The 23,792-nt window shown below is 42.3% G+C and overlaps 2 protein-coding genes across 4 annotated transcripts; both read left to right on the top strand.

The window, feature by feature from the left end:
• The first annotated feature begins 1,981 nt into the window (after nucleotides 1-1,981).
• ZFP69 (ZFP69 zinc finger protein) lies at nucleotides 1,982-14,094 on the top strand. Of its 2 annotated transcripts, none has more exons than XM_081085252.1 (6): nucleotides 1,982-2,596; nucleotides 3,831-4,262; nucleotides 6,082-6,167; nucleotides 10,622-10,748; nucleotides 11,072-11,170; nucleotides 12,685-14,094. In XM_081085252.1, exons 2-6 carry the CDS (start codon nucleotides 4,136-4,138, stop codon nucleotides 13,800-13,802), a joined length of 1,557 nt encoding a protein of 518 aa, XP_080941378.1. In that variant the 5' UTR covers nucleotides 1,982-2,596; nucleotides 3,831-4,135; the 3' UTR covers nucleotides 13,803-14,094. The 2 variants fall into 2 exon arrangements, with proteins under 2 accessions (XP_080941378.1, XP_080941379.1); XM_081085253.1 differs by having other exon boundaries at nucleotides 2,093-2,596; nucleotides 11,075-11,170.
• Nucleotides 14,095-16,702: 2,608 nt separating this feature from the next.
• EXO5 (exonuclease 5) lies at nucleotides 16,703-23,010 on the top strand. 2 transcript variants are annotated; one of them, XM_081088547.1, is made up of 3 exons: nucleotides 16,703-16,885; nucleotides 17,702-17,758; nucleotides 21,171-23,010. In XM_081088547.1, exon 3 carries the CDS (start codon nucleotides 21,197-21,199, stop codon nucleotides 22,307-22,309), a length of 1,113 nt encoding a protein of 370 aa, XP_080944673.1. In that variant the 5' UTR covers nucleotides 16,703-16,885; nucleotides 17,702-17,758; nucleotides 21,171-21,196; the 3' UTR covers nucleotides 22,310-23,010. The 2 variants fall into 2 exon arrangements, with proteins under 2 accessions (XP_080944673.1, XP_080944672.1); XM_081088546.1 differs by lacking the exon at nucleotides 16,703-16,885 and having other exon boundaries at nucleotides 17,327-17,758.
• Nucleotides 23,011-23,792: the final 782 nt, after the last annotated feature.

Genomic DNA, 23,792 nt, shown 5'->3' on the forward strand with positions numbered 1-23,792 from the left:
CTGGTGAGTGTGTGGAATGGCCAACCTCTTGCCCCCCCACCCCACCCCAGCCCGCAGACTATGATTGATCACCAGATGGTGAATGGGGGAACGGGGAACTGGGGTGGGTGGCCGCGGTGGGGCGGGACTGGGGACTGGCCAGTAGGTGGAATGGCTGACCTCTTGGTCCTTCCCCCTGACCTGCAGGCTACTATTGATCACTGGATTGTGAATGGGGAACTGAGGTAAGTGGCAGCAGCGGGGTGGGACTAGGGACTGGCCAGTGGGAGGAAGATGGCCTGAATGCAGGCTAGGCCTAGGAACCCTACCCGTGCATGATTTCATGTGCCGGGCCATATATATATATATGTATGACTTGAGACAGGTAATTTAACCCCAGCAATTCCATTTCCAACTCATCCTCATCCTGAGGGTGTGGCCTTTTGAGGTCCCATTATTGCACAGAAGGTCTTGGACTACATTCCCTACACATTGTGTTTTATTTATGTTTATCTTCTTTGAAGTGTAAAAGGAAGATCACAATTTCCATTTAGGTAAATGTCTCAGGGCAAAAGCATCTTCCAGTGTTTCAAGTTGGATTGCCTGTTCCCAATTGGATTATCTCCCTGGATCTTGCTTTCCAGCTTTTGGTCTGATAATTCTATCTTGTCATCTCTTAGACACTGTGTTATGGGCTGAATTGTGTGTCCCCAAAATTCATATGTTGAAACCCTAACCACCAGTACCTCAGAATGTGACTGTATTTAATCACATATTTTGGTGATTAAACATAATCACTTTAAAGAGATAAGTGAGTTAAAATGAAGCATTAGAATGTGCTCTAAACCAGTCTGCCTGGTGTCTTTATAAGAAGAAGTAATTTGGACAGATAGAGACGTACCAGGGCCATGAAGGCACGCAGAGGAAAGACCCAGGGAAGTCACAGGGAGAAAGCAACCGTTTGTAGCCAAGAAGAAAGGTCTCAGGAGAAGTCAACCCTGCTGACACCTGGATCCTGGACTTTTGGTCTCCACAACTGAGACAACACATTTCTGTCATTTAAGCCATCCAGTTATGACTGCCCTAGTAAACTAAAACATTAGTTTAGTCAACTTTAAAAACATTACAATACATATATTTCAGACGTTTACTTTTTAAATATATATATATATATATATATATATATATATATAGAGAGAGAGAGAGAGAGAGAGAGAGAGAGAGAGAGAGAGAGAGAGATTTCACAGAGGAAGGGAGAGGGAGAGAGAGAGAAAGGAGAAAGATAGAAAGATCAATGATGAGAGAGAATCATTGATCGGCTGCCTCCTGCATGCCCCCTACTGGGGATAGAGCCTGCAACCCGCGCATGTGTCCTGACCAGGAATGGAGCCATAACTCCTGGTTCATATCAATGCTGAGCCACACCAGCCGGGCCAGACTTTTACTTTTTAATATTGTTTTCTGAGGTGCGTTGATACAAATATCCTAGCCCACAATTACCAGAGAGGAACTCTAATTATCTTCTACTCTCCACTCTACACGCTGCTTCCCTTTTCCTCATAGCCCCTTACCATCACCTAGAATGTTATCTATTTTCCTATTTATGTGTCTGTTTAATCTCACTGGAATTAATATACAAGAAAGCAGGCTGCATTTTAATAACTGCTGTAGCCTCAGATCCTGAGACAATGCGTGGCAGATCGTAGGCACTAAGGAGACAGTTGGTGAATGAATGAATGAATGAATGAATGAATGAATGAATGAATGACAGAAGGGGCTTCCCCACCGGAAGAAGTGGCAGTCCACGCGGTCTCTTGGACCGCTGTCAGGAAATGCCGCAGATCCACTCGGGTGGTCGCTGCCCCTGGGTCTGGAGAGTCCGCTGGCGGGGGGGGGGGGGGGGGGGGGGGGGATGCCCGGCATCCAGTTTCCGGGTTTTCGCGTGCGCCCCACCATCCTGGAGCCGGCGGGCTCCTCCCCGGCCATCGTGGGCGGAGCCAGCGGCGGAGCGGGTGGAGCCGCGGGAAGACTAGCGGGCGCGGGACTGGGTGGCGGGCCTGCGGGGCGGCCGCCTTGGGTGGGCCGTACCCCGGGCTGCACTGGGGCCTGCGCGGAGGCGATCGGTAGCGCGGGCAACGGCGGGGGCGCGTCCGAGGCTGGGGCGCCGGAGACGTCGGGCTGCGGCCCAGGAGGCGGGGTGCGGGAGGACCTGGCCGCCACCGGGCACCGAAGCCGCCTCCTAGGAGATGTGCCCTAGCCTAGGTGTGCGGGGTGCGGGTTCCGGAGCCTCTCCCTTTGCGGCGCCCAGAGCCCGGCTCCGAGAGGTGCGGCGGGAGAGGCCACGCTGGTCGATCGGGAGCAGCAGACCCGCCCTAGGCCGCTTCTCCTTGGGAATTTGGAGAAGACCCACTGCCACTCCGGAGGCCGCCGTGAACGCTGGGCGTGTTCTGAAGAATGATTGTTTCGCTTGAGAATGTGGTCTGTCTGTAGAAGGCTGGGAAAGAACAAAATCTGGCACCAGTCCTCCTCCAAACAGACACGCTCTGCAGCTGAAAGCCTCGAGAGCGAGCGCTCTCACGCCCCGTCTCCGGTCCTCCCCGCGCCCGAGGCGGATCTGGTGAGTAGGAGGCCACCCTGCCTGTCATCAGTCCAGAGAGGCAGGTCGGGGTAGTGAGAACGGGGGCATCGTCTCAAAGAAGCTTCTCTGCCATTAACCGTTTCATAAATTTCTCCACTTTGGTAACAGGACATTTACTTTTTGTATATTCAGGAGCAGGATTTCCCACATGCTCCAGTCGGTAGGATGCAGCCCCTTTCTCTGCACCAGTCACAGCTGAAAAAGAGAGGTGCCCATTAACCACATACCCTGCCCCCACAAACTGCAAAAAGTTGGGTCGGCTTCCTTTCCAGGGAGCTAGGACTGATTTTGGGGCCCCCGATACACTGGGCCTGGTCGCTGTGGAGCGATCTACCTGCTCAAATGACAGGGACGGGATGAGCCAGAGGATGTATTTGAGTTTTGTTCCATTTTTCCAAAATTGCCTGTTACAAACACTTCTGCAGTAGTCCTCAATTGTACTCGAAGTACTGTATTTTCTCCATTTACAGACATACCCCTTTCCCCAAATTTTAACATTTTTGAAATCAGGATACCTCTTAACAGGTTAAAAGGACTTGCTAGCTGCTAGGCATCTACGTGGGTGTGTCTGTCACTATTTGCCCCTGTGAAAATGCAGCTATATGATTATTCCATCAGTTGAAATACTAGAAATTAACTTTGAATTGAGATTTCTTAATTGTTTTTAAAAATAACTTGAGAAGACCCGGCCCAGTAGGTCACTTGGTTAGAGCATCATCCCGATATGCCAAGTTTGCGGGTTCCATCCTCAGTGGTAGAACAACAAATTGATATCTCTGTCTCTCAAAAAAAGTGGAAGAAAAAAACTTTTTAAAAAGATAATGCTCTCCTGCAGCATTAAACAAAAGGTTTATAATACTGTTTACTAAAGGTTTATTGTTTGCCTAACATTGTCTCAATTAATCAACTTTACAACCCTATGAAGTACGATTATTATTTTATAGATGGAGAAACTGAAGTTGAAGTGCCTTAGAGCTTTTAAGTGCCTTCGAGTCAGGATTCTAACCCAGGCTGTCTGATTTCAAATCTATATCCAGGCAGAAGATGCCATGTGGCTTTTAAGGTGGGAAATCAAGGCAGGATTGGTGTGTGTCTGTGTATCTTTGGCTGTTTGTGTTTGTGTATGGAACCGGGAGACAGAGCCACCTCCAAGAGCATTGATTATACTTATTCCCACATTGATGCCAAATCTTTGTTTTTGGATCTTTTGCAGTTCTAAAGATATTTCTGCAAGTTCTGGATTTCTGGCTGTACGAGGGTGCTCCTGGGCCCCTCCTCTCCTGCCTACTCAACCGGCTGCTTCCCAGGGAGGCCGTACTTAATTTAAGAGAGGAGTCAGTGTTTCAGAGCTGTCCAAGTCACAGGAGCCCCCAGGTTGTGGTGCTGCAGGAACATGCCAAAGCCCTGAGAGCAGGGGACTGTGATCAGAGGAGGACCACACAACTGTGAAGCCTCTCAGCAGAGGTTCTGGCCGTTTCCTCACCAGAAGTGGACAAGCCCGATCAGGTGGACATCGTTATGCTGCAGCAGCTCTTGATCACCCTGCCCGCTGAGGCCAGCCCCTGGGTGAAGTTGCACCATCCAAAGAAGGCCAAGGAGGGGGTGCCCCTATGGGAGGATGTGACTAAGATGTTTGAAGGAGAAGGTGAGAATAGACTAATGAAGGGGGGAATGGATGGGGAACTAGGAGATCTCATTTGTGTGTCAAAAGATAGGTGCACTTCATTGTTCTGGTCTCGGGGAGAAAGTTGAGGGGAAAGCAGGTCTCTGAGGTTCATGCTTGTGGCTTTTGGGAAGGGGATAGCTGTGAGAGTTCTGGAGTTCTGGCTGTGTGATTGTTGCTTCTGGATCCCTCCTCTCCTGCCTTGTTGCTCCTCTAGAAGAATAGAGGCATGCACTCAACCATACTCAACCGGCTGCCTCGTGAGGAGGCAGTACTTACTATTGTGCTCTCAGCACAGGCTTCTTGTTGACATGGGCAATCAATAAAAAAATATATTTTTTAAAAATAATAATAAGAGAATGTCAGAACTTCTCATTTACCCTGCCCCATGCTGCTTCCATCTCCTGTCCTCAGTACTACACAGGACAGGAAAACAGAACACAAGATGGTCCCCACCTGCGACTCCTGAGTGTGTAAATGTGACTTATAGATAGCAAAGTCAAAGCTTTTTGCACCCTTAAGCCCTCCCACCCCATGCTTTTTCTTTACAAGTTTCAGTCATTTTAGCCTCAAATCAATATCAGTTCTTAACATGCTTGATTACTCCTATTTTACCTTGAAATATAGGTTCAGTGGGAAATATGTCCAAAACTACACATTATTTAGTGGTCTGGTCAGGATAGATAGATGGATAGAGGAATTTGTGTAGTCTCTTAATTCATACCTTTAACACTGTAGATTCAGTCAATATTTATTGTATTCTAGCTGTGTCAGGCGGGAACTTTGCTAAGCATCTTGACAGATGGAAAAATGAATAATAATCTCTATGCTAAATATTTTTAATATATATTTTATTGATTTCAGAGAGGAAGGGAGAGAGAGAGATAGAAATATCAATAATGAGAGAGAATCATTGATCTGCCTCCTGCACGCCCCCTACTGGGGATCGAGCCTGCAACCCGGGCCTGTGCCCTTGACTGGAATAGAACCTGGGACCCATCAGTCCACAGGCCAACGTTCTATCCACTGAGCCAAACCAGCTAAGGCAAAATATATTTTTATTGATTTCAGAGAGGAAGATGGAGAGAGAGAATTGTTGATCAGCTGCCTCCTGCACGTCCCCTACTGGGGATTGAGCTCGCAACCCGGGCATGTCCCCTTGACCGGCATCAAACCTGGGACCCTTCAGGTTCGATTTATCCACTGAGCCAAACCAGCTAGGTTGCTAATTATTAATTGATGGAGACAGACACATACCCAGACCACATACCCATAATAGAAGGTAACCTAGGAAAATGCTATGATAAAGTTCTTTTGAAAGACAAAAGATAGGAAACATTTTTCCAGTTATGCTCATCTGAGAAATTTTCACAAAGCAGATAGCATTGAATTGGGCCTTGAAAGATGTCTAAGTTTTTTTGTCGAAGAGTCAGAGAATGGGGACCATTGTAGTCTGAGATTGGTGTTCGAGTCCAACAGATAGAGGATGTTGATTAGAGGAAACTAGTGCTGGAAAGATATGCTTCAGGTGGACCGTAGAGTGCCTGGAAGCCCTGGGAAGTGAACAAAGGAATGGCTTTGTAGATCTGTGCTTTTGGACCAGCATTGACCATTGGGAAATACGAATGCCCAAAAGAACACACTGCAGATCCTCCTCATTAAGCGGCCTCCAGTCTGCTTGCGTCGCTCCAAATGTCCCTCTTTGTGAATATATTGAGAGAGGAGCCATATTCAGCAGGTCTGCAGGCAGTTTTGGGGGCGTTTGGGAAGTGCAAACCTTATGGCTCTTTTCCTTCCTCAGCTCTGCTATCTCAGGATGCTGATGAGACCCAGGGAGAAAGTTTAAAGGATGAAGGGACTTCTGGGGCCCAGACAGCAGAATTCCAGGTGAGTTGGAATTTCCTCTCATTTTTTTTGACATGCTTCTTGGTTTTTAAGGGCATAACGCCCCTTTTCTTGGAGTGGGAGGTTGTTGAGGCTAACGAATTTAACCTAGGGAGCTTAGAGAATATTGCTCTTGTACAGAAAATGGCAACGGTAGTAGCAATTTTTTTGCTCATAGAAGTTTTACTTTCCTCCATGTAACTCTAACATTGTGTTGCTAATTTCCGTAAAGAATGCAAAATGAGTGATAGAATTTTAGCCTCTAAAAACCAACAGATACCACTTGGGACCTAAGATAAGTCTCATTTTTAATTTATTTTTTAGTATTTATAACTGAAAAACAAACTTTGTAAATGAGAAGTTCTGACATTCTTTTATTATTATTTTTATATATTTTTTAAAAATATATTTTTTTATTGATTGCAGAGAGGAAAGGAGAAAGAGAGAGATAGAAACATCAATGATGAAAGGGAATAATTGAATGGCTGCCTCCAGCACACCCCACACTGGGGATTGAGCCCATAACCTGGGCATGTACCCTAACTGGGAACTGAACTGATCTTCTGGTTCATAAGTCTGTGCTCAACCACTGAGCCACACAGACCAGGATGACATTCTTAATGGTGTACACATATCACTTGTGAACTTAATGAGGTGACCCTTAGAGTATTGGGAGCAGAGATCAAACTGCAGCCAAAGAATCAAGAAGAGAAGAAATGGTCTGGCCATAGGTGCACACGTTAGCCTGGGCAGATACAACAGGTGTCAGAATGGGTGTCCTCACCACCTGGTGGAAGGATAGGTGAGACAGAAGGAAAATTTTTGAATAAACAGAAAAGGAAGATCATTAAAGAGGAGATGTTATTCGAGGACAGAAGAGTTTTAAGTGAACAGAACTTGGGTTCTAAAATTAGATGGTACAAGATTTGAACTTAGCTCTTGAATTTACTTGCTTGGTGATCTGTGGCAATATTTTTTAGCTGTTTAAAATCCCAGGTTCCTCAACTAATTCAGATGCTCATACTTTCTAGGAGTGAAATGCATTCCAGAGTTAGAGAAATATGAAAGTAATAATAGTCTAATTATTTAAGGGGTTATCTCTGCATTCCACTTTTTAGAATTCCTCACTACCTGACATTTATTGAAACTGATAAGATTTAAACTTAGCACTGGGAAAAGATTAAAATTTTTAAAAAAGAGGTATATTATCCTGGCCAGTTGCTCAGTGGTTAGAGCATTGGCTCTCAGACTGAAAGGTCACAGATTTGATTCATGGTCAAGGGCATGTACTTCGGTCACAGGTTCAATCCCCAGTCCTATGTGGAAGGCAACCAGTCAATGTGTTTCACATCAATGTTTCCCTCTCTCTCTCTCTCTCTCTCTCTCTCTCTCTCTTCCCTCCCTTTCACTCTCTAAAAGTCAATGGGAAAAATATACTCAGTGAGGATTAAAAAAAAGAGGTATAATTTATACATAGGATAAAACACTTAAGAAAGTGCATAGCTCTTTTTGACATATGCATACACCATCTACTGCAATCAAGATCTAGAACATTTCCACCATCTCAGAAAGTTCCCTCATGCCCCTTACTCTGCTTTGCTCCCAGTAGTTAGTACATGGGATCTCTGTTTATTTCTTACTAGTGGCTCGGTGCACGGATTTGTGCACATTGAAAGGAAGTTAATTACAAGAAATATTTTAATATTGCTATTTGCCCTTTCTCTATAATAGAAGTGTCAATCAAATTCATAGTCAACAATGACAGATCGAAACACACGCATGCACTTGACACTGGCAAGAGCTTTATATGTGTCGTGCATGCGTGAGCCCAGTTGGTGGGTCAGAGGGATGGACATACAGTCGGTCATTTAGCCTTTTATGTATATAGATAACTGCAAGTAAATCTTCTCAAAATAGATTTAATGATCATGTTAAAGTCATCTTGAAATATAAATGTAATTTTAAAAATAATCTAAAAAAAACAAATAAAAATAATCTATTCAGTAATGTTCTATAAATGTTAATTAGATTAAGTTGGTTGATAGGTTGTTCAAAGTTATATCTTTGATGAATTTTTGTCTAATTGTGTCAGTTATTGAGGGAAGAATGTTAAAATCTCTATCTTGATTTTGTCTCTGTCTCCCTTTAGTTCTGTCATTTCTGCTTTATTTTGAATTCTGTGGTCAGATGCATAAACATGTGGGATTGTTGTCTTCTTAATGAACTGATCCTTATAATTATGAAATGTCTCTTTATGCCTAGTAATATTTCTTTTTTTTTTTACTTTTTATTTTTTTTAATTAAATCTTTATTGTTCAGATTATGACATTAGTTACTCTTTTTTTCCCACCATAACTCCCCTCCACCCAGTTCCCACCCCACCCTCCGCCCTCATTCCCCACCCACTGTCCTCATCCATAGGTGCACGATTATTGTCCAATCTCTTCCCTAGTAATATTTCTTTTTCTGAAGTCCACTTTGTCTGATTTAATGTAGATCCTCCAGTGTTCTTTTAGTTATTGTTTGCGTAGTATAACCTTTTCCATTCTTTTAGTTTTAACCTCTCTTTGTCTTTTTATTTATTTTTTTCTGAGTGGTGTGATGAAATCTCACATCATTCTGCTCCATCCTGCCCAGGATGTAAACCATCCCTTTGTCCAGCATATTCAGCCTATATACGGTATACTCCCCACCCATTAACTATTTAGTAGCAATTGGTTATCAGATCAATTGTCATGGTATTGCAGTGCTTGTGTTCAAGTAACCCTTATTTTGCTTAATAATGACCCCAAAGTGAAAGATTAGTGATGCTGGCATTTCAGATAAGTGCTTTCTTTTAAGTGAATTGGAAAAAAAATTGTATATAGGGTTTGGTTCTATCCATGGTTTCCGGCATCCACCGGGTGTCTTGGAACATATTCCCCATGGATGGGAGGCGGGGGGCGGGTGGATTATTGTATATATGTTCTCCTTCAACAATGAGAAATCAGGCTCCCATTTTTAACTCATTTGCTCAAGCTTGGAATATAAGAAAAATAGTTTCAAAGTTGATAACCCATACCAGTGTAACAGGCAAACCTACTAAATGGAGTTCAGTATTTCTCAAGATAAAATTTAATATAAAAATGCACAAAAATTAAGTGTATTATTTGATGAATTTTAACAAATGCATACATTGTGTTACCTGTGGCCCAACTGATTTGTTAGCTTGGGCTGCCATAACAAAATACTACAGACTGGTGGCTTAAAACAACAGACATTTATTTCTCACATTCTGGAGGCTGTAAAGTCCAAGATCAAGGTGCTGGCAGATTCAATTCCTGGTGAGAACTCTCTTCCTGGCTTGCAGGTGACCACCTTCTTGCTGTGTCCTCACATGGCAGTGCACCAGGGGAATGTGGAGCTCTTTGTCTTTTTTTCTTTAATCCTCACCCAGGATATTTTTCCATTGATTTTTAGAGAGAGTGGAAGAGAGAAGAAAAGACAGAGAGAAATATCAATGTGAGAGAAACACATTGATTGGTTGCCTTCTGCATGCTCTGACCAGGGCCTGTGCAGGAGCCTGCAACCAAGGTATGTGTCCTTGACTGGAAACGAACCTGGGATCTCTCGGGCCACAGATCAATGCTCTATCCATTGAGCCAAACCGACAACCTCTCTTTGTCTTTATATTTAAAGTATGACCTTCTTAAATATAGCTGGATCTTGCTTGGTTAGTCCATTTACAGTAAACATAATCATTGATATGGTAGATTTAAGTGCATATTCTTATTCTTTGTTTGCTGTTTGTCCCATCTAGTCTTTGTTCCTTCTTTTCTGCTATCTTTTGGATTAAATAGTTTTCTTGTGTATTCCATTTTGTGTCCCTAATGACTTTTTAGCTATTCTTCTTTGGTTTGTTTTTAGTGGTTGCTTAGCCACTACAATATGAAATTTTAAACATATCACAGCTGCTTTGAATTAATATTATACAGTTTCACATATAATATGGAAGTCTTGTATTTCCATTAATTCTCTCCCATTCTTTGTGTATTATCACAATACATTTCACTTTACATGTTATAGATCCCACAATACATTGTTCTTATTTTAGTTTTTAATAGTAAATTGTCATAAAAAATTAGGAAAGTTAAGAAAAGGAAAAGAAAATGAGCCTTTCATATGTAGATACATATTTACCAATTCTGGAACTCTTTTTTTAAAATAATATATTTTTATTTTATTTTTTAAACATATTTTTATTGATTTCAGAGAGGAAGGGAGAGGGAGAGAGAGAGAAACATCAATGATGAGAATCATTTATTGGCTACCTCCTGCACACCCCACACTGGGGATTGAGCCCACAACCAGGGCATATGCCCTGACTGGGAATGGAACCGTGACTGCCTGGTTCATAGGTCGATGCTCAACCACCAAGCCATGCCAGCTGGGCAAAAGCAATGTATTTTATATTCTAGGAACGGTTGACCTTTAAGGACATAACTGTGAACTTCACCCAGGAGGAGTGGGGGCAACTGACCCCTGCTCACCGGAATCTGTACCGAGAGGTGATGCTGGAGAACTACGGGAACCTGGTCTCAGTGGGTAAGGTTGGGCTGTTTATCCAGAAACCTGCTCATTGCAGGAGAGCCATTGTTTCTAAATTGTTAAATGTCATGGGTTCCCTGGATCTTGGCCTTGGATTCTGTGTTAGAGATGTCTTATTTCTTTGAAAATCCAGCCAGGGGCATATCTGGTTCTCCTTCTTTTACCTTTTACTTTGTAGAGCTAAAATAGAAAAACATGCTGAGGTGCCCCTTTCCATTTTCAGAAATCCTAGGACTGGAACTAATTCTGGGGATGGTTCTTAGATCTCAACATAAGCATTCATATTCTTTTTTTTTTTTCTTTTTTTTTTACTGCATAAGCAGGATATGAATTTTCCAAACCTAGGGTGATTTCCCAGTTGGAGAAAGGAGAAGAGCCATGGATAACAGAGAAAGAAGGCCCAGGACATCCCAGTGCAGGTGAGGCAAGGCAGGTGGTAACCTTTTCACATGTAAATAGTATATTTTTAAAAATTATGTTTTCTGTTTGTTCCTGGTATAATAATATAGTTGGTTTTGTATATTGATCTTATAGCCATCCACCTTGTTTCATTCTGTTATTAATTTCAATAATTTGTTTGTACATTCTCTTGGGTTTTCTTTTTCAACTTATAATAATGAAAAGAATAATAAAAGCTGCAATGGTGTTCTTTCCCTACCTCTGGGTAAAATCTCAAAGAGATCCCATAAATGGTCTAGTCCCTTTAAATAATAACAACAGTCTGATTTTAGTAAAATGTTTAGTTCAGTGAAACTTCATTCAAAGTGAAATCTTTTCTTCTCCCCTAGCTTGGGCTGCTTCAGTCCTGGATACTGAATTGGGGAGGGGGACATAGATGGCTTCTCTGTCTTTCCCTGTCTTCTCTTCCTCCCCCACTATGCAAGACCAGAATCTGGGGCCTACAGAATGTAGACTCTATTCTTGCCTCCATTTAGAATTTGGAAATACTAATGATTTTTATAAGAAGTTATACCTTTTAGGAATACAAAGCTGTCAGTTGAAATATTAGTAATGGGTACAACAAATTATCAAGTAAGAAAACCAGTCAGAATTTTATTATTTTTACTTTATTTTTTGTTGTTAATCCTCACCTGAGGATATATTTTCCATTGATTTTTAGAGAGAGTGGAAGGGAAGAGAAGGGGGGGAGGGGAGAGAGAGTGAGAGTGAGAGAGAAAGAGAGAGAGAGAGAGAGAGAGAGAGAGAGAGAGAGAGAAACATTGTTGTGAGAGAGACACATCGACTGGTTACTGGTTGTCTCCTGCAGGCCTCGACTGGGGCCAGGAATGAGCCTGCAACCGAGTTATGTGCCCTTGACCAGAATCGAACCCATGGCCCTTCAGTCCATGGGCTGAGAAAACCAGTCAAAATTTTAAAGGTTAAAGGATATTTTCATTGAACATTGTAATAGCAGCAATACAGTCTGGGTTTCTTACAAGTCTTCTTTGCAAAGATAACACTTCCAGGGACAAATGAATAAGCTTAGGAAATAGAACAATGTGGAAGTTTTAATAAAAGACACCTCAGTGTTGTTGTGAATTTTCTTAGTACCAACATTATTTTTTGAACTAGTGTCTCTGGCTGCTGCTGGAGTGAGGAAGGAACATGTTTTTTAATTTTTCTGAGAAGGTTTTCTAAAAGTAGTTGTCAATTAAAAAGACGTTGTAAAGACAGCTCAAAAATTTCATTATTTAGTATTATTAGAAAGAGCAGGACTAAAATGCTCAAATTTTACTCTTTTTATAAAATCATACTTTTACTGTTTACTGTTTCTTAATTTAATTTCCCATTACCTCTCCAGGATACATAACCATATTTAAATATAATGAAAATCTCATGTACTTTACATGTATTGTTATCTAAATCTCTATAGTAATTGAGTTTTCAGAGCATAAAGTATTTGAGTTTTTTGTATTTTTTCCATTTCTTTCAGACTTAAAGAGTAAAACAGAAACCAGTATGTCAGCTGCAAAGGAACAGTTATATCAAGGCATTATAATTGAAAGGCTCATGAGGGATGATGTAATTGATTCCACATTGAGAAAAGTCTCCAAATATGATGAGTTAGAAAGGCATCAGGTCACCAATGGAAGAGATGTAAGACAAGCCTTCTTGCTCCACAAGAAGAGGGGCCAAGAAACTAACAAATTTGGGGAAAATATTGTGAGTTCAAATGTTATTATAGAACAGAGGTACTGTAAATATGACACACTTAGAAAGAGGAACAAATACAAATTAAATCTGATTAATCATCCAACAAGTTACATAAGAACAAAAACCTATGAATGTAATATATGTGAAAAAATCTTCAAGCAAACCATTCATCTTACTGAACACATGAGAATTCATACTGGTGAGAAACCTTTCAGATGTAAGGAATGTGGAAGGGCCTTTAGTCAAAGCGCGTCTCTTAATACCCACCAGAGAATCCATACTGGTGAGAAACCTTTTGAATGTGAAGAATGTGGCAAAACCTTCAGACACCGCTCCTCTCTTAATCAGCATCACAGAACTCACACTGGAGAGAAACCTTATGTATGTGATAAATGTCAGAAAGCTTTCAGCCAGAACATTAGCTTGATCCAACATTTGAGAACTCATTCTGGAGAGAAACCCTTTACATGCAATGAATGTGGGAAAACCTTTCGACAAATTAGACACTTAAGTGAACATATAAGAATTCATACTGGGGAAAAGCCCTATGCGTGCACTGCATGTTGTAAAACCTTTAGTCATCGAGCGTATCTAACACATCACCAGAGAATCCATACTGGGGAGAGACCCTACAAATGTAAAGAATGTGGGAAAGCCTTTAGACAGAGGATCCACCTTAGCAACCATAAAATTGTTCATACAGGAGTGAAAGCATATGAATGCACACGGTGTGGAAAAGCCTATAGGCATGACTCATCCTTTAAGAAACATCAGAGACATCACACTGGAGAAAAACCTTATGAATGTAATGAATGTGGAAAAGCCTTCAGCTATAATTCATCACTTACTCGGCACCATGAAATACACAGGAGGAATGCCTTCAGAAATAACGTGTAAAAATAGATTATAAAACAGATTATCCAACATGAGAACAAAAGCCAAGTTTAAATCAGTGATTCTATGCTTTTAATTTTCAGAACTCGAAATGTGAGTTATTGATATAATGATGCCAACTTCTAATTTTGCCCATTGTTTAAATAAACACTACATTGATAACTACTATCTACTCTTCCGTACAAAGCACTTAAAAATAAAGGATGGTCCTTCCAACTAAATTCAACAATGTGGAAAATTAAACACATTATTTTTCTGACTTCATGGTGGATTAATAAATTATTATTCATGGGCATTCAGTGATTTACAGACCAGTATATGGGAACTACTATTTAAAATGTCACCACTCCCATATTTTAAATTAAAATTTAATTTTTAATTTTTTGTTAATCCTCACCCAAGGATATTTTTTCCATTGATTTCTGGAGAGAATGGAAGGAAGAGGGAGAGAGAGAGAGAAACATCGCAGTGAGAGAAACACATTGATTGGTTGCCTCCCACATGCCCCTGGGGTAGGGGATGGCCAGGGATCAGCCTGCAACTAGCTCATATAATCCAGGGGCTGCAATACATTCTAATAGTGGACTGGGATGAGTACTTTGGAAAACCCAGGCAGCTTTCTCTCCATTTTTCACCTTCTTGGGTCTTCATTCTGGCTTTTTGTTTTGTTTTGTTTGTTTGTTTTTTTAAAAAACAAACAAACAAAAAAACACCTCATTGCAAATCATGGCTACCAGCAACTCCAGATTTTACATATATTCAGGTTCTATCACCCAGAATAAAGCTGCCTTCTCTTTCTCATTTCTATCTCAAAATCTTGAGGAAGGTTTCTTATTGGCCCAGCTAGGTCTGTGCCCACCTCTAGAGTCAATTGTAGGCTGAAATCTCAGCTTCTATGAGAACCATGATGGTGGTGGGAGGGAGGAACTGGACGGGTGGGAAAGAAAAGAGTTATTCATAGAATTCCAAATCTTATCCATTCTTCAAGATTCTCTGGTGGGTATTAAGAGATGCCAATTCGCCAGATCAGAAATTTAGAACTGGAAAGGATCTAGGAATTCACCTAATTGAAACTTCACTTTATAGATGAAGAAATGGAGAATCTTCTTTAATTACTCATGTCCTTTTACTTGAGTCAAACCTGAGTTTGAAAATTTTTTCCCTCTAAGTTTGTTAGCCTAGCTTTCTAAACACCTACTATTAATGGCTGAACATAGCTGAGCTGCTCTTTGCCTTTCTAAAAGGTTTACTTAGATCTGCTGCCCAGGAAGTCTTCGTAAGTTATACTTCAGAGCCTACCCATTGCCTTTGCCTTTTATCAGTGCCTTTGCCTTTTGTCATTCATTCTGTTTACTCACAGGAACGTCTCCCTCCACTGATCATGGGATTATTCTTCCTCAGAGCTGTGTCCTTAGACATATTCTCTTCTCAAGTCACACATTTTGATTTTTTTAAAAAATATATATCTTATTGATTTTTTACAGAGAGGAAGGGAGAGAGATAGAGAGTTAGAAACATCGATGAGAGAGAATCATCGATCAGCTGCCTCCTGCACATCTCCCACCGGGGATATGCCCGCAACCCAGGTACATGCCCTTGACCGGAATCGAACCTGGGACCTCTCAGTCCGCAGGCCGACGCTCTATTCAGTGAGCCAAACCGGTTTCGGCCACACATTTTGATTTTGTTAACACCCCACACTTCTGACATCTATGTTTTAGAAATACCCCCTGAGCTCCAGAACATCATATTCAACATCCCACTGGATATCTTCACTTGGGTATCCCATAGTCACCTCACATTTTTTTTCAATAAAATCTGTATTCCTTAACCCAGGAAGTGGTACCACTGCCTATTTAATATTCCCATTTAAACTTTTTCCTCTTCTTTTCATTCATTACTTCTCCCAATGCCATCAGGTCCTATATATTGTATGTAGGATTTAAGTCTATCTACTCCATTCCCACTGGCAGTACTTTAATTAGACTTGTAGTACTTCCTAACTTCTTAGATTTCCAATTGGTTTCTCTAGTCTGGACTCATCTCTCTATCCTCCCCACTGCTGCTAGAGTGATCATTATAAAGCACATATCTAATCAAACCACATTATTTTTAAAAAATTCCTCAATGTTTTCTGAAGCATACTCAAGAAAGCATACTTTGCTTCAGCCATAAAGACCTTATGGCTGGCCGGTGTGGCTCAATGGTTGAGCTCAACCTAAGAACCAAGAGGTCACAGTTCAATTCCTGGTCAGGGCACATGCAAAGCAAAGAAGTGATGTCATAACAGTCAGGCTCGTGGTTTCTCAAGAAGGAGGCATAGGAGTGCATTTGAGAAGGGCCTGAAACGTTCATTTTTTGCTCTAATGATAACATGTCTGCTCAATAATTATTACACCTACCTTTATTTTGCACTTTAAAATATAACTGTTACATTTCCCAATAAAAAGGTTAATTAAAAATTAAGTAAATAGAAAAGAGAAATACATTGATGAGACAAGCGCCAGCATCTTTGAAAAGCGAGTTCGCGCTTGTTCTCTCCGCTGGGAAAGCTGGTGCGAGGTGCAGAGGGGGACAGAGCATCCAAGCTGGCAAAGCGAAGACGCGCCATTGAACGGACGGAGGCTCCGTGCCAGGGATTAAGGAACATGCCCAGACCTTTCCCGGTCCCTGGCTTGACAGTAGCCAGGGAACCCGCCCGAGGGGGCGCTTCCAGGTCAAGTGACAGCGCAGCTCCGTCACCAACCAATGAAACCGCCCGCGCAGCCAGCGGCGCGCAGGTGGGATCTGCCCAAAGGCGGCCCGTGCCCTGGAGCTCTCCACTCGGCGCTGCGGCGGGAGGGACTCCGGGCGGATCCGCTGTCTCGTTGGGCGAGGACCCGGCGGCGCCGCTGAGGCCTCTGGGAGGGGGCGGGCCTTGCGCAGCCGCGGGGCATTCCGAGCCCGGTCTCCCGGCGGCTTTGTGTGAATCCCGGGAGGGAAGCGCCGCTGCCTGACCTGCTCCTGCTCGTGGAGAGTGGAGTCGGGAGCAGTTCCGAGGCCGCCGCGGAGCCGAGAGGCGTCCGGGATTCGCAGGAGGACCCGAGGTTAGGGGGAGGCCGGCGAGTGGGGTGGCGGACGGACGGTTGCGTTTCGAGCTCAGGGGTCTGTCCCCGCGGTTGCCACGCCCCTCACCCGCCCCGCCTCCCCGGGGGGCACGGCTCCCTGGCAGCGGTGTGCCTCGGCTGCCCGCGCGGCCAGGCTTCTGTGGGTTCTGGACCTCTCACTCTCGGAAGCTCCTGCGGTCCGCTGGGACCCCTTCCGGGGGGCTGTCATGCATGGCTGCTCCAGGACACTAGGAAGCGCTCAGAAGTGTTCAGGGCGAGCATGGGACTCGGGGAGACCGTGGTTTGGGGCCGGTGGAAAGGTGCCTCCTGAAGGCCAGCGTTCTCGGAGCCCGTGCGTCCGGGCTGCTGCAGACAAGCGGGATGCTAGGGTGCAGGCAGCGGCCGTCCGCAAGCAGCACGGACCCAGAGAACGCTCTGGGTGACCTGAGGTCTCTGCCGAGTTCCGGGAGGAGCTTGAGGCTGGAAGAGGAAGCTGACCGCGGAGCTCCCGGGGACCTTTTTAAAAAAGTCCTTTTACTTGCAGGGCGCAGGGGTTGGGTCAAGTAGCTGCATCCAAGGTATGGGGAAAACGAAGTCGCGGAGGATTTGCCCCTGGAGAGAGGCAAGCGTTGCAAGGACCTGGGGTGGGCTACGGTTTGTGCAGTGTGGAGCCGAGAGGGGAAACCCCGCAAAGTGAGGGAACGGTCAGGCGAGAAAGGACAAAGAGCCCCCATTCTGCCACGGCAAAGCCCGGAGTTGCTCATCTGGATTCACGGATGCAGACCTGGTGTTTCAGAGCTCCTCTCTCCTCCCCAGCTTTGTCATTTCAGCTTCTGCCTTTCCCCGTGCGGAGGAAGAGCGAGCAAGTCCCCGGTGAGTAGTTTCCCTCTCTCCTGAGGTTTAATCTCGTCTGTCAGAGGGAATAGACACACTGTCTCATCCTTGGGAAGGGGAAGAAGATCCGCATTTGTTCAGTGCTACTGTATATACAGTTTTGTCACTCAATCGTGTGGGTAGCCGAGTACAGCTGGAAGGAATACTCTAATTTTAAAGATGTATCAGTAGCCACGGGAAAACTTGCCCAAGAGTGAGTACTTCCTAAAGCAAGCAGCATACTACTAAATAACGACTGACCTAGTCAGGATCAGATTCAGAATCCAGATCTGTAGGCTCCCAGACTCTTGATACAATACTGGTGTTTCCCAAACATCTCATTCACTTGCCACCTAGTGATTTTGCTATACCTATGTACTCTCTGTATTGTTATTCTTGTATTTTAATTTTTTACACTTATTTCAAAATCAAACTTGTCCTAAGAAATACTACCTATGACATACATTTGATGGATGCTCTAATAGCTTTACATGTATTCTAAGATACATATAAAAATATTGATCAACATACCACATAAAATCATCTCATGTCAAAAAGATACAAATTGCATTTTGGGACCCCGTGCACTGCATCATGCTCTTGCTGAGATATTTTCTGCATGGGAAAGTCTAAGCAACCCAACTGAGTCTAAATTATCCATCCCGGTACATTGTTTTCTTCTTTTAAGCGAATAATTCCGCACACAATCCACCTCTCTCCCCTCTTTGTGTCTTCTCCACAAAACATTTCACTTACCTGTTCAGGGATACTCTGTTCTTGATGTTGCCTGACAAACAAGTAGAAAGTCCATACCTTAAACAGTACTGTCCAATAGAGCGTCCTGTCATCAGGGGAAATGTTCTAAATCTGTGCCTTATAATGTGGTACCCACTAGCCATATGTAGCTACTGAGCACTTAAAATGTGCCTAATGCAACTCAGAAAATGAGTTTTAAATTTTATTTAATTTTAGTCACTTGTGGCTGGTGGGTACATATTGAACAACCCAGGTCTAGATATTTGAAATGAAATATTTTCAAGGTCAGTTGATTTGGATTTTGTGCCCTGTCCCTGGTGGTTGGGGAAAACCCCAAAGTATACCTGTTCATTGTCATTTAACTTTAGTTTCTTGGTGGAGGGAAAAGATACTCTCCAACCTTCAGGGCCTTCATGCTCCAAATAACATTACTCATTTTGAAATTGTCATCATTTAAGGCACATTTGCAGTTTCAGACACGTGCAAATATGCAGCTTCTGTGTTTTAATTCTATTTAAGTATACCATTTTCAAGGCATCAGTTCTTAAGCTTTAAACCTGGGAGTTGGTGCATTCAGCTTATTCATTGCTTATTAGAATAGCAAGGAGGAAATGGCCCATAGTTATCTCAATTGACTTAATTTCTGTGTCAGATTCCTTATTTTTTCTGGCACCCTGAGGCAAGTACTAGTGGACTGGTCATGCCTTGTTTTGTTTTCTCTCTATGCAAGGTTAGCTATGTGAGGTTATGAGGAAGGCGTAAACAGAGTGTCTTCACAAGATAATTTGCCTGGTTTTTTAAGATTAAGAATACTTGAGAAACAGAACAATCAAATGAGATGTGTGGTCTTTGTTTCCTGGTTTAAGGAAAAGCTATCCAAGACATTTTAGAGCAGTTGGAGAAATTTGAATGAGGACCGGAATGTTAGGGTATTACCAATTATGTAAGATGTGATAATAGTGTAGTTAATGTGGGAGAATATACATATTTATATTTGAAGTGTTATGATGTCTATAATGTACTTTAAAATAGTTCAGCCAAAAAAAAGTGCACACGAAAGAAACAAATGTAACAACATGTCAATAGTTGTTTATCTAATTGGCTTGTATATGGCCATTCATTGTTCTGTTCTGTTTCTCTGTATGTGAAATTTTTCATAGTAAAATTTTTTAAAGTACCTGTCCTACACTAGAATATTCAGATATTGCATTGTGAAATACTTGTCTCAGTGTCTAGCACACAATAACTACACAATAAATATCACTATTTATATGATTGATTATATTATTAATATTAATAGTGCTTATTGACAGATATTTTCCATCATAAGTTAATGTCTTGAGGGACCAAATAAAAATGTTAGTAGTATAAATCACAGTCAGTAAGGGTAAAATTAAACCCAAAAAGAGCTTTCTGTCTGCCATTTCCTTAACATCTCAAATATAAAAAAAGCAACTAGTTTCCACATGTCTCTGTGAATATCCTCTCTCATTACTTTATGCTATTACTTTGTGTATGAGTAGATCTATTTGTATCAGTAGTTAGTTTTAAATTTTAATCCTGCAAACTACATTTGAAAACAGTCATTGTAGAGCTGATTTTTCTCAAGAAACAGTTTGTAATTGAGATTTATTTTCATAGTCAAAGATTTTGTATCCATGGAATTATAGAAGTGATCCCTGGTAAACTTTCAAACATCGTTCCAACATTTACAAAGATCTGTATACACTTAAAATAATGAAATAATGTCCCAAGTCAGTAGAATTTTTTTTTAGAGAATAGTTTATAGCCAGGCCAGTGTGGTTCAGTGGTTGAGGGTTGACCTATGAACCAGGAGGTTGGGGCACATGCCTGGATCATGGGCTCTATCCCATGATCGGGGGTGTGCAGGAGGCAGCTGATCAATGATTCTCTCTCATCATTGATGTTTCTCTCTCTCTCTCTCTCTCTCTCTCTCTCTCTCTCTCTCTCTCTCCCCCCCCCCTTCCTCTCTGAAATTAATACAAATAGATTTTAAAAAAAGAATAGTGTGTTGATTTTTAGAGAGAGACGAAGGAATAGGGAGAGGGAGAGAGAAATATTAGTGTGAGAACTAGCATTGATTGCTGCCTCCCACATGCCCCCTGCTGGGGATCAAGCCTGAAATCAGGGCATGTACCCTGACCTGGAATGAACCGGCAGCCTCCTGGTGCAGGAGAAGACGTCCAACCAACTGAGCCACACCAGCTAGGGCTCAAGTCAGTAGAATTTTGAAGTAGAAAAGACAAACTCAAGTCTTTTTTAAAAAATTTAATTTAAATTCTTTAATGTTGAGAGCATTACATATGTCTCCTTTTTCCCCCATTGACCCCTCCCCACCCACTCAAACTCAAATCTTTTAAATGAAGAAATTGAGGCCAAGGAAAGTAATTTGCTTAAAGTCACACATAATGTATTAGTGCCAGATTCAAGAATAAAACCATTTTGCACCTAAAAAATGTTTTAAGTGTTCATGTATGGATGATACAAGGAGCCATATTGTAAACTGTACCTGTACTACAACTCTGTAGCATTACTAATTGGTTATAAACAAATAGGCTTCTTTAAGGAATGTAAATAAATAGTCATAATTCTGTTTCTTTATTTGGATAATACATTTCTTTAACATGATGTGCAGGGCCTAGACCAATCCAGAGCTGTGCCATGGCAGAGACTGAGGAAGAGGAGAAGGTGTCAGCAGAGGCCTCAGGGTTCTCGGATTTGAGTGACTCGGAGTTTTTGGATCTGGAGGATACCGAAGAGTTGAGTGATCCACTTAGCAAGCCTGGCCCTTCTTCTGAACTCCCTGGGAAGGATGGCAAGTTCATAAGCTTACCAAAGTGGAAAAAGGGATTGGATGTCTTATCACCCATGGAGCGATTCCACCTTAAATATTTGTATGTGACTGACCTGTCTACTCAGAACTGGTGTGAACAGCAAATGGTATATGGGAGGGAACTTCCTGGTTTCTTGGCACCTGAGAAGGCAGCTATTTTGGACACTGGTGCCAGTATCCACCTAGCTAGAGAACTAGAACTTCATGATCTTGTGACTGTCTCCATCACTAGCAAAGAAGATGCGTGGGCAGTTAAGTTTCTGAATATGTTATCAATGATTCCTACCCTGCAGTCAGAAGGGCGCATCAGAGAGTTCCCAGTGTTTGGAGAAGTGGAGGGGGTGCTTCTTGTTGGAGTGATTGATGAGCTGCACTATACGCTCAAGGGGGAACTGGAACTGGTTGAACTCAAGACACGCAGACGCCCTGTGCTCCCTCTGGAGGCTCAGAAGAAAAAAGACTGTTTTCAAGTCAGCCTATACAAGTATATCTTTGATGCCATGGTACAAGGGAAGGTGACCACGGCTAGCCTAATCCACCACACAAAATTGCATCCAGAAAAGCCACTCGGGCCTGCAGTGCTGAGGCATGCCCAACAGGGAGGCTTCTCTGTGACGTCCTTGGGTGACCTCATGGAGCTGGTCATCTTGTCTCTAACATTGTGTGACCTTCCAGTCATTGATATTCTGAAGATTGAGTATATCCACCAAGAGACTGCCACTGTGCTGGGTTCAGAGATTGTGGCCTTTGAAGAGAAGGAGCTGACAAGCAAAGTGCAGCACTGTATGGCTTACTGGGTAGGCCACCGAGAGCCTCAAGGGGTTGATGTGGAGGAGGCTTGGAAATGCCGGACATGCAACTATGCAGATATCTGTGAGTGGAGGAAGGGCGGTGGGGTGCACAGCTCCTCGCGAGAGCCCCAAGCCAAAAAAGCCAAATGAACAGAAGGTGTGCCTTAAGGAACTTTCACCCTTCCTGCTCCTGATGTACTCACAAAGTAAAACGGGGCCAATCTTTGGCTTTCATATTTTCTCAACCTCTAACCACTCAAATCTAGGACCAATGCTTGGGTGAGTGGGAGATCTGGGATTATACTGTACCTGGAGCTTCACCATAGATTGCCAAGAAGACAGATGCTCATCATGGCTGGAAGAGCAGTATCCTTCAGCAATCATTGCCTTCCTAAGAAGATTCTTCAGTTTCTGTTAAGTCTCTTCCCTATTTTTTCTCAATCAAGGCTTTCTGCATTTTATATAATAAAATAAAATGAAATACTGTCCAGATTGGTTAACTGATGGTTGTTTTTTTTTTTTTCATAATCTCAATCCTTCATAGGTAACCACTATAAATGGTTGTGTATATGCTAACCTTGACCTTCTGCTTCATAGGTTGATGTTCAACCACTGAGCCATCATCGGCTGGGCACTTTGTGGTTTCTTACAAAATAGTTGAAGCATTTGTAATTGGAATCACCTCAGGATCACTAATGATGTTTTCTACAAATACTTCCCTGGTTTTCAGCCTTGACATGTCTAAATAATTTTATCTCTCCCTTTTGAATTCTGCCTAAGGTGTCTAAACCCCAAATTATGGACCTCTTGGATGCTTGTTCAATGAATGGCTAAATAAAAAGAGATGTGACAACAAAGCTATTTCTTGATTTTTTAAAAACATGCTTCCTGGGCCAGAGAATGGATTGAGTACCTTAAGTAGGATAGTAGGATTAGGTACAACCGTTCATAATAGAAATTTCCAAAACAATAGTGGTTAAACAAAATAGAATTTTTTTCTCTCATGAAAAAGACAGTCTAGTTCTGATGTGGCACCCCATGGTGTTCAGAGCCCAAATTCCTTCTCTCTTACTTCTCTAACATCAGCAGGTATCTTTCTACTTCATAGTCCAAAATGGCTGCCCAAGCTCCAGTCATCCATTACACATTCAGTATAGAGCTGAAATAGGAAAAGGGCATCATTTTAAGGACACTTCCTTAAAATTTGTACCACTGCTTCCACTTCCATCCCACTGGCCAAAACTTGGTTACCTGGTCATAGCTAGCTCCATATGTAAATTTTGTCTGGGAAAGCATATATCCAGATAAAAACTGAAAATCCTATGAACTATAAAAAAGGGAGAATGGATATTGAGTGACAACTTGACATCTCTGCCCCACTGAGATTTTCAGGAACAGAGCTTGCAATTTTTGCCTTGCTAAGGACCCTAAACCCTAGGGCAGTGATGGTGAACCTTTTGAGCTTGGCATGTCAGCATTTTGAAAAACCCTAACTTAACTCTGGTGCCATGTCACATATAGAAATGTTTTGATATTTGCAACCATAGTAAAACAAAGACTTATATTTTTATATTTATTTTATATATTTAAATGCCATTTAACAAAGAAAAATCAACCAAAAAAATGAGTTCGC

The sequence above is a fragment of the Myotis nattereri genome (genome assembly GCF_964212035.1).
Source record: "Myotis nattereri genome assembly, chromosome: 3".
NCBI lineage: Eukaryota > Metazoa > Chordata > Mammalia > Chiroptera > Vespertilionidae > Myotis > Myotis nattereri.

What these genes read in the sequence shown, in the direction of transcription:
- EXO5 (XM_081088546.1), top strand. Translation starts at nt 17,662, where the DNA reads ATGCAGACCTGGTGTTTCAGAGCTCCTCTCTCCTCCCCAGCTTTGTCA. An exon ending in GAAGAGCGAGCAAGTCCCCG is followed by an intron (nt 17,759 to 21,170) that starts GTGAGTAGTTTC and finishes CATGATGTGCAG; the next exon opens with GGCCTAGACCAATCCAGAGC.
- ZFP69 (XM_081085252.1), top strand. Translation starts at nt 4,136, where the DNA reads ATGCTGCAGCAGCTCTTGATCACCCTGCCCGCTGAGGCCAGCCCCTGG. An exon ending in CCCAGACAGCAGAATTCCAG is followed by an intron (nt 6,168 to 10,621) that starts GTGAGTTGGAAT and finishes TTTATATTCTAG; the next exon opens with GAACGGTTGACCTTTAAGGA. An exon ending in CGGGAACCTGGTCTCAGTGG is followed by an intron (nt 10,749 to 11,071) that starts GTAAGGTTGGGC and finishes TTACTGCATAAG; the next exon opens with CAGGATATGAATTTTCCAAA.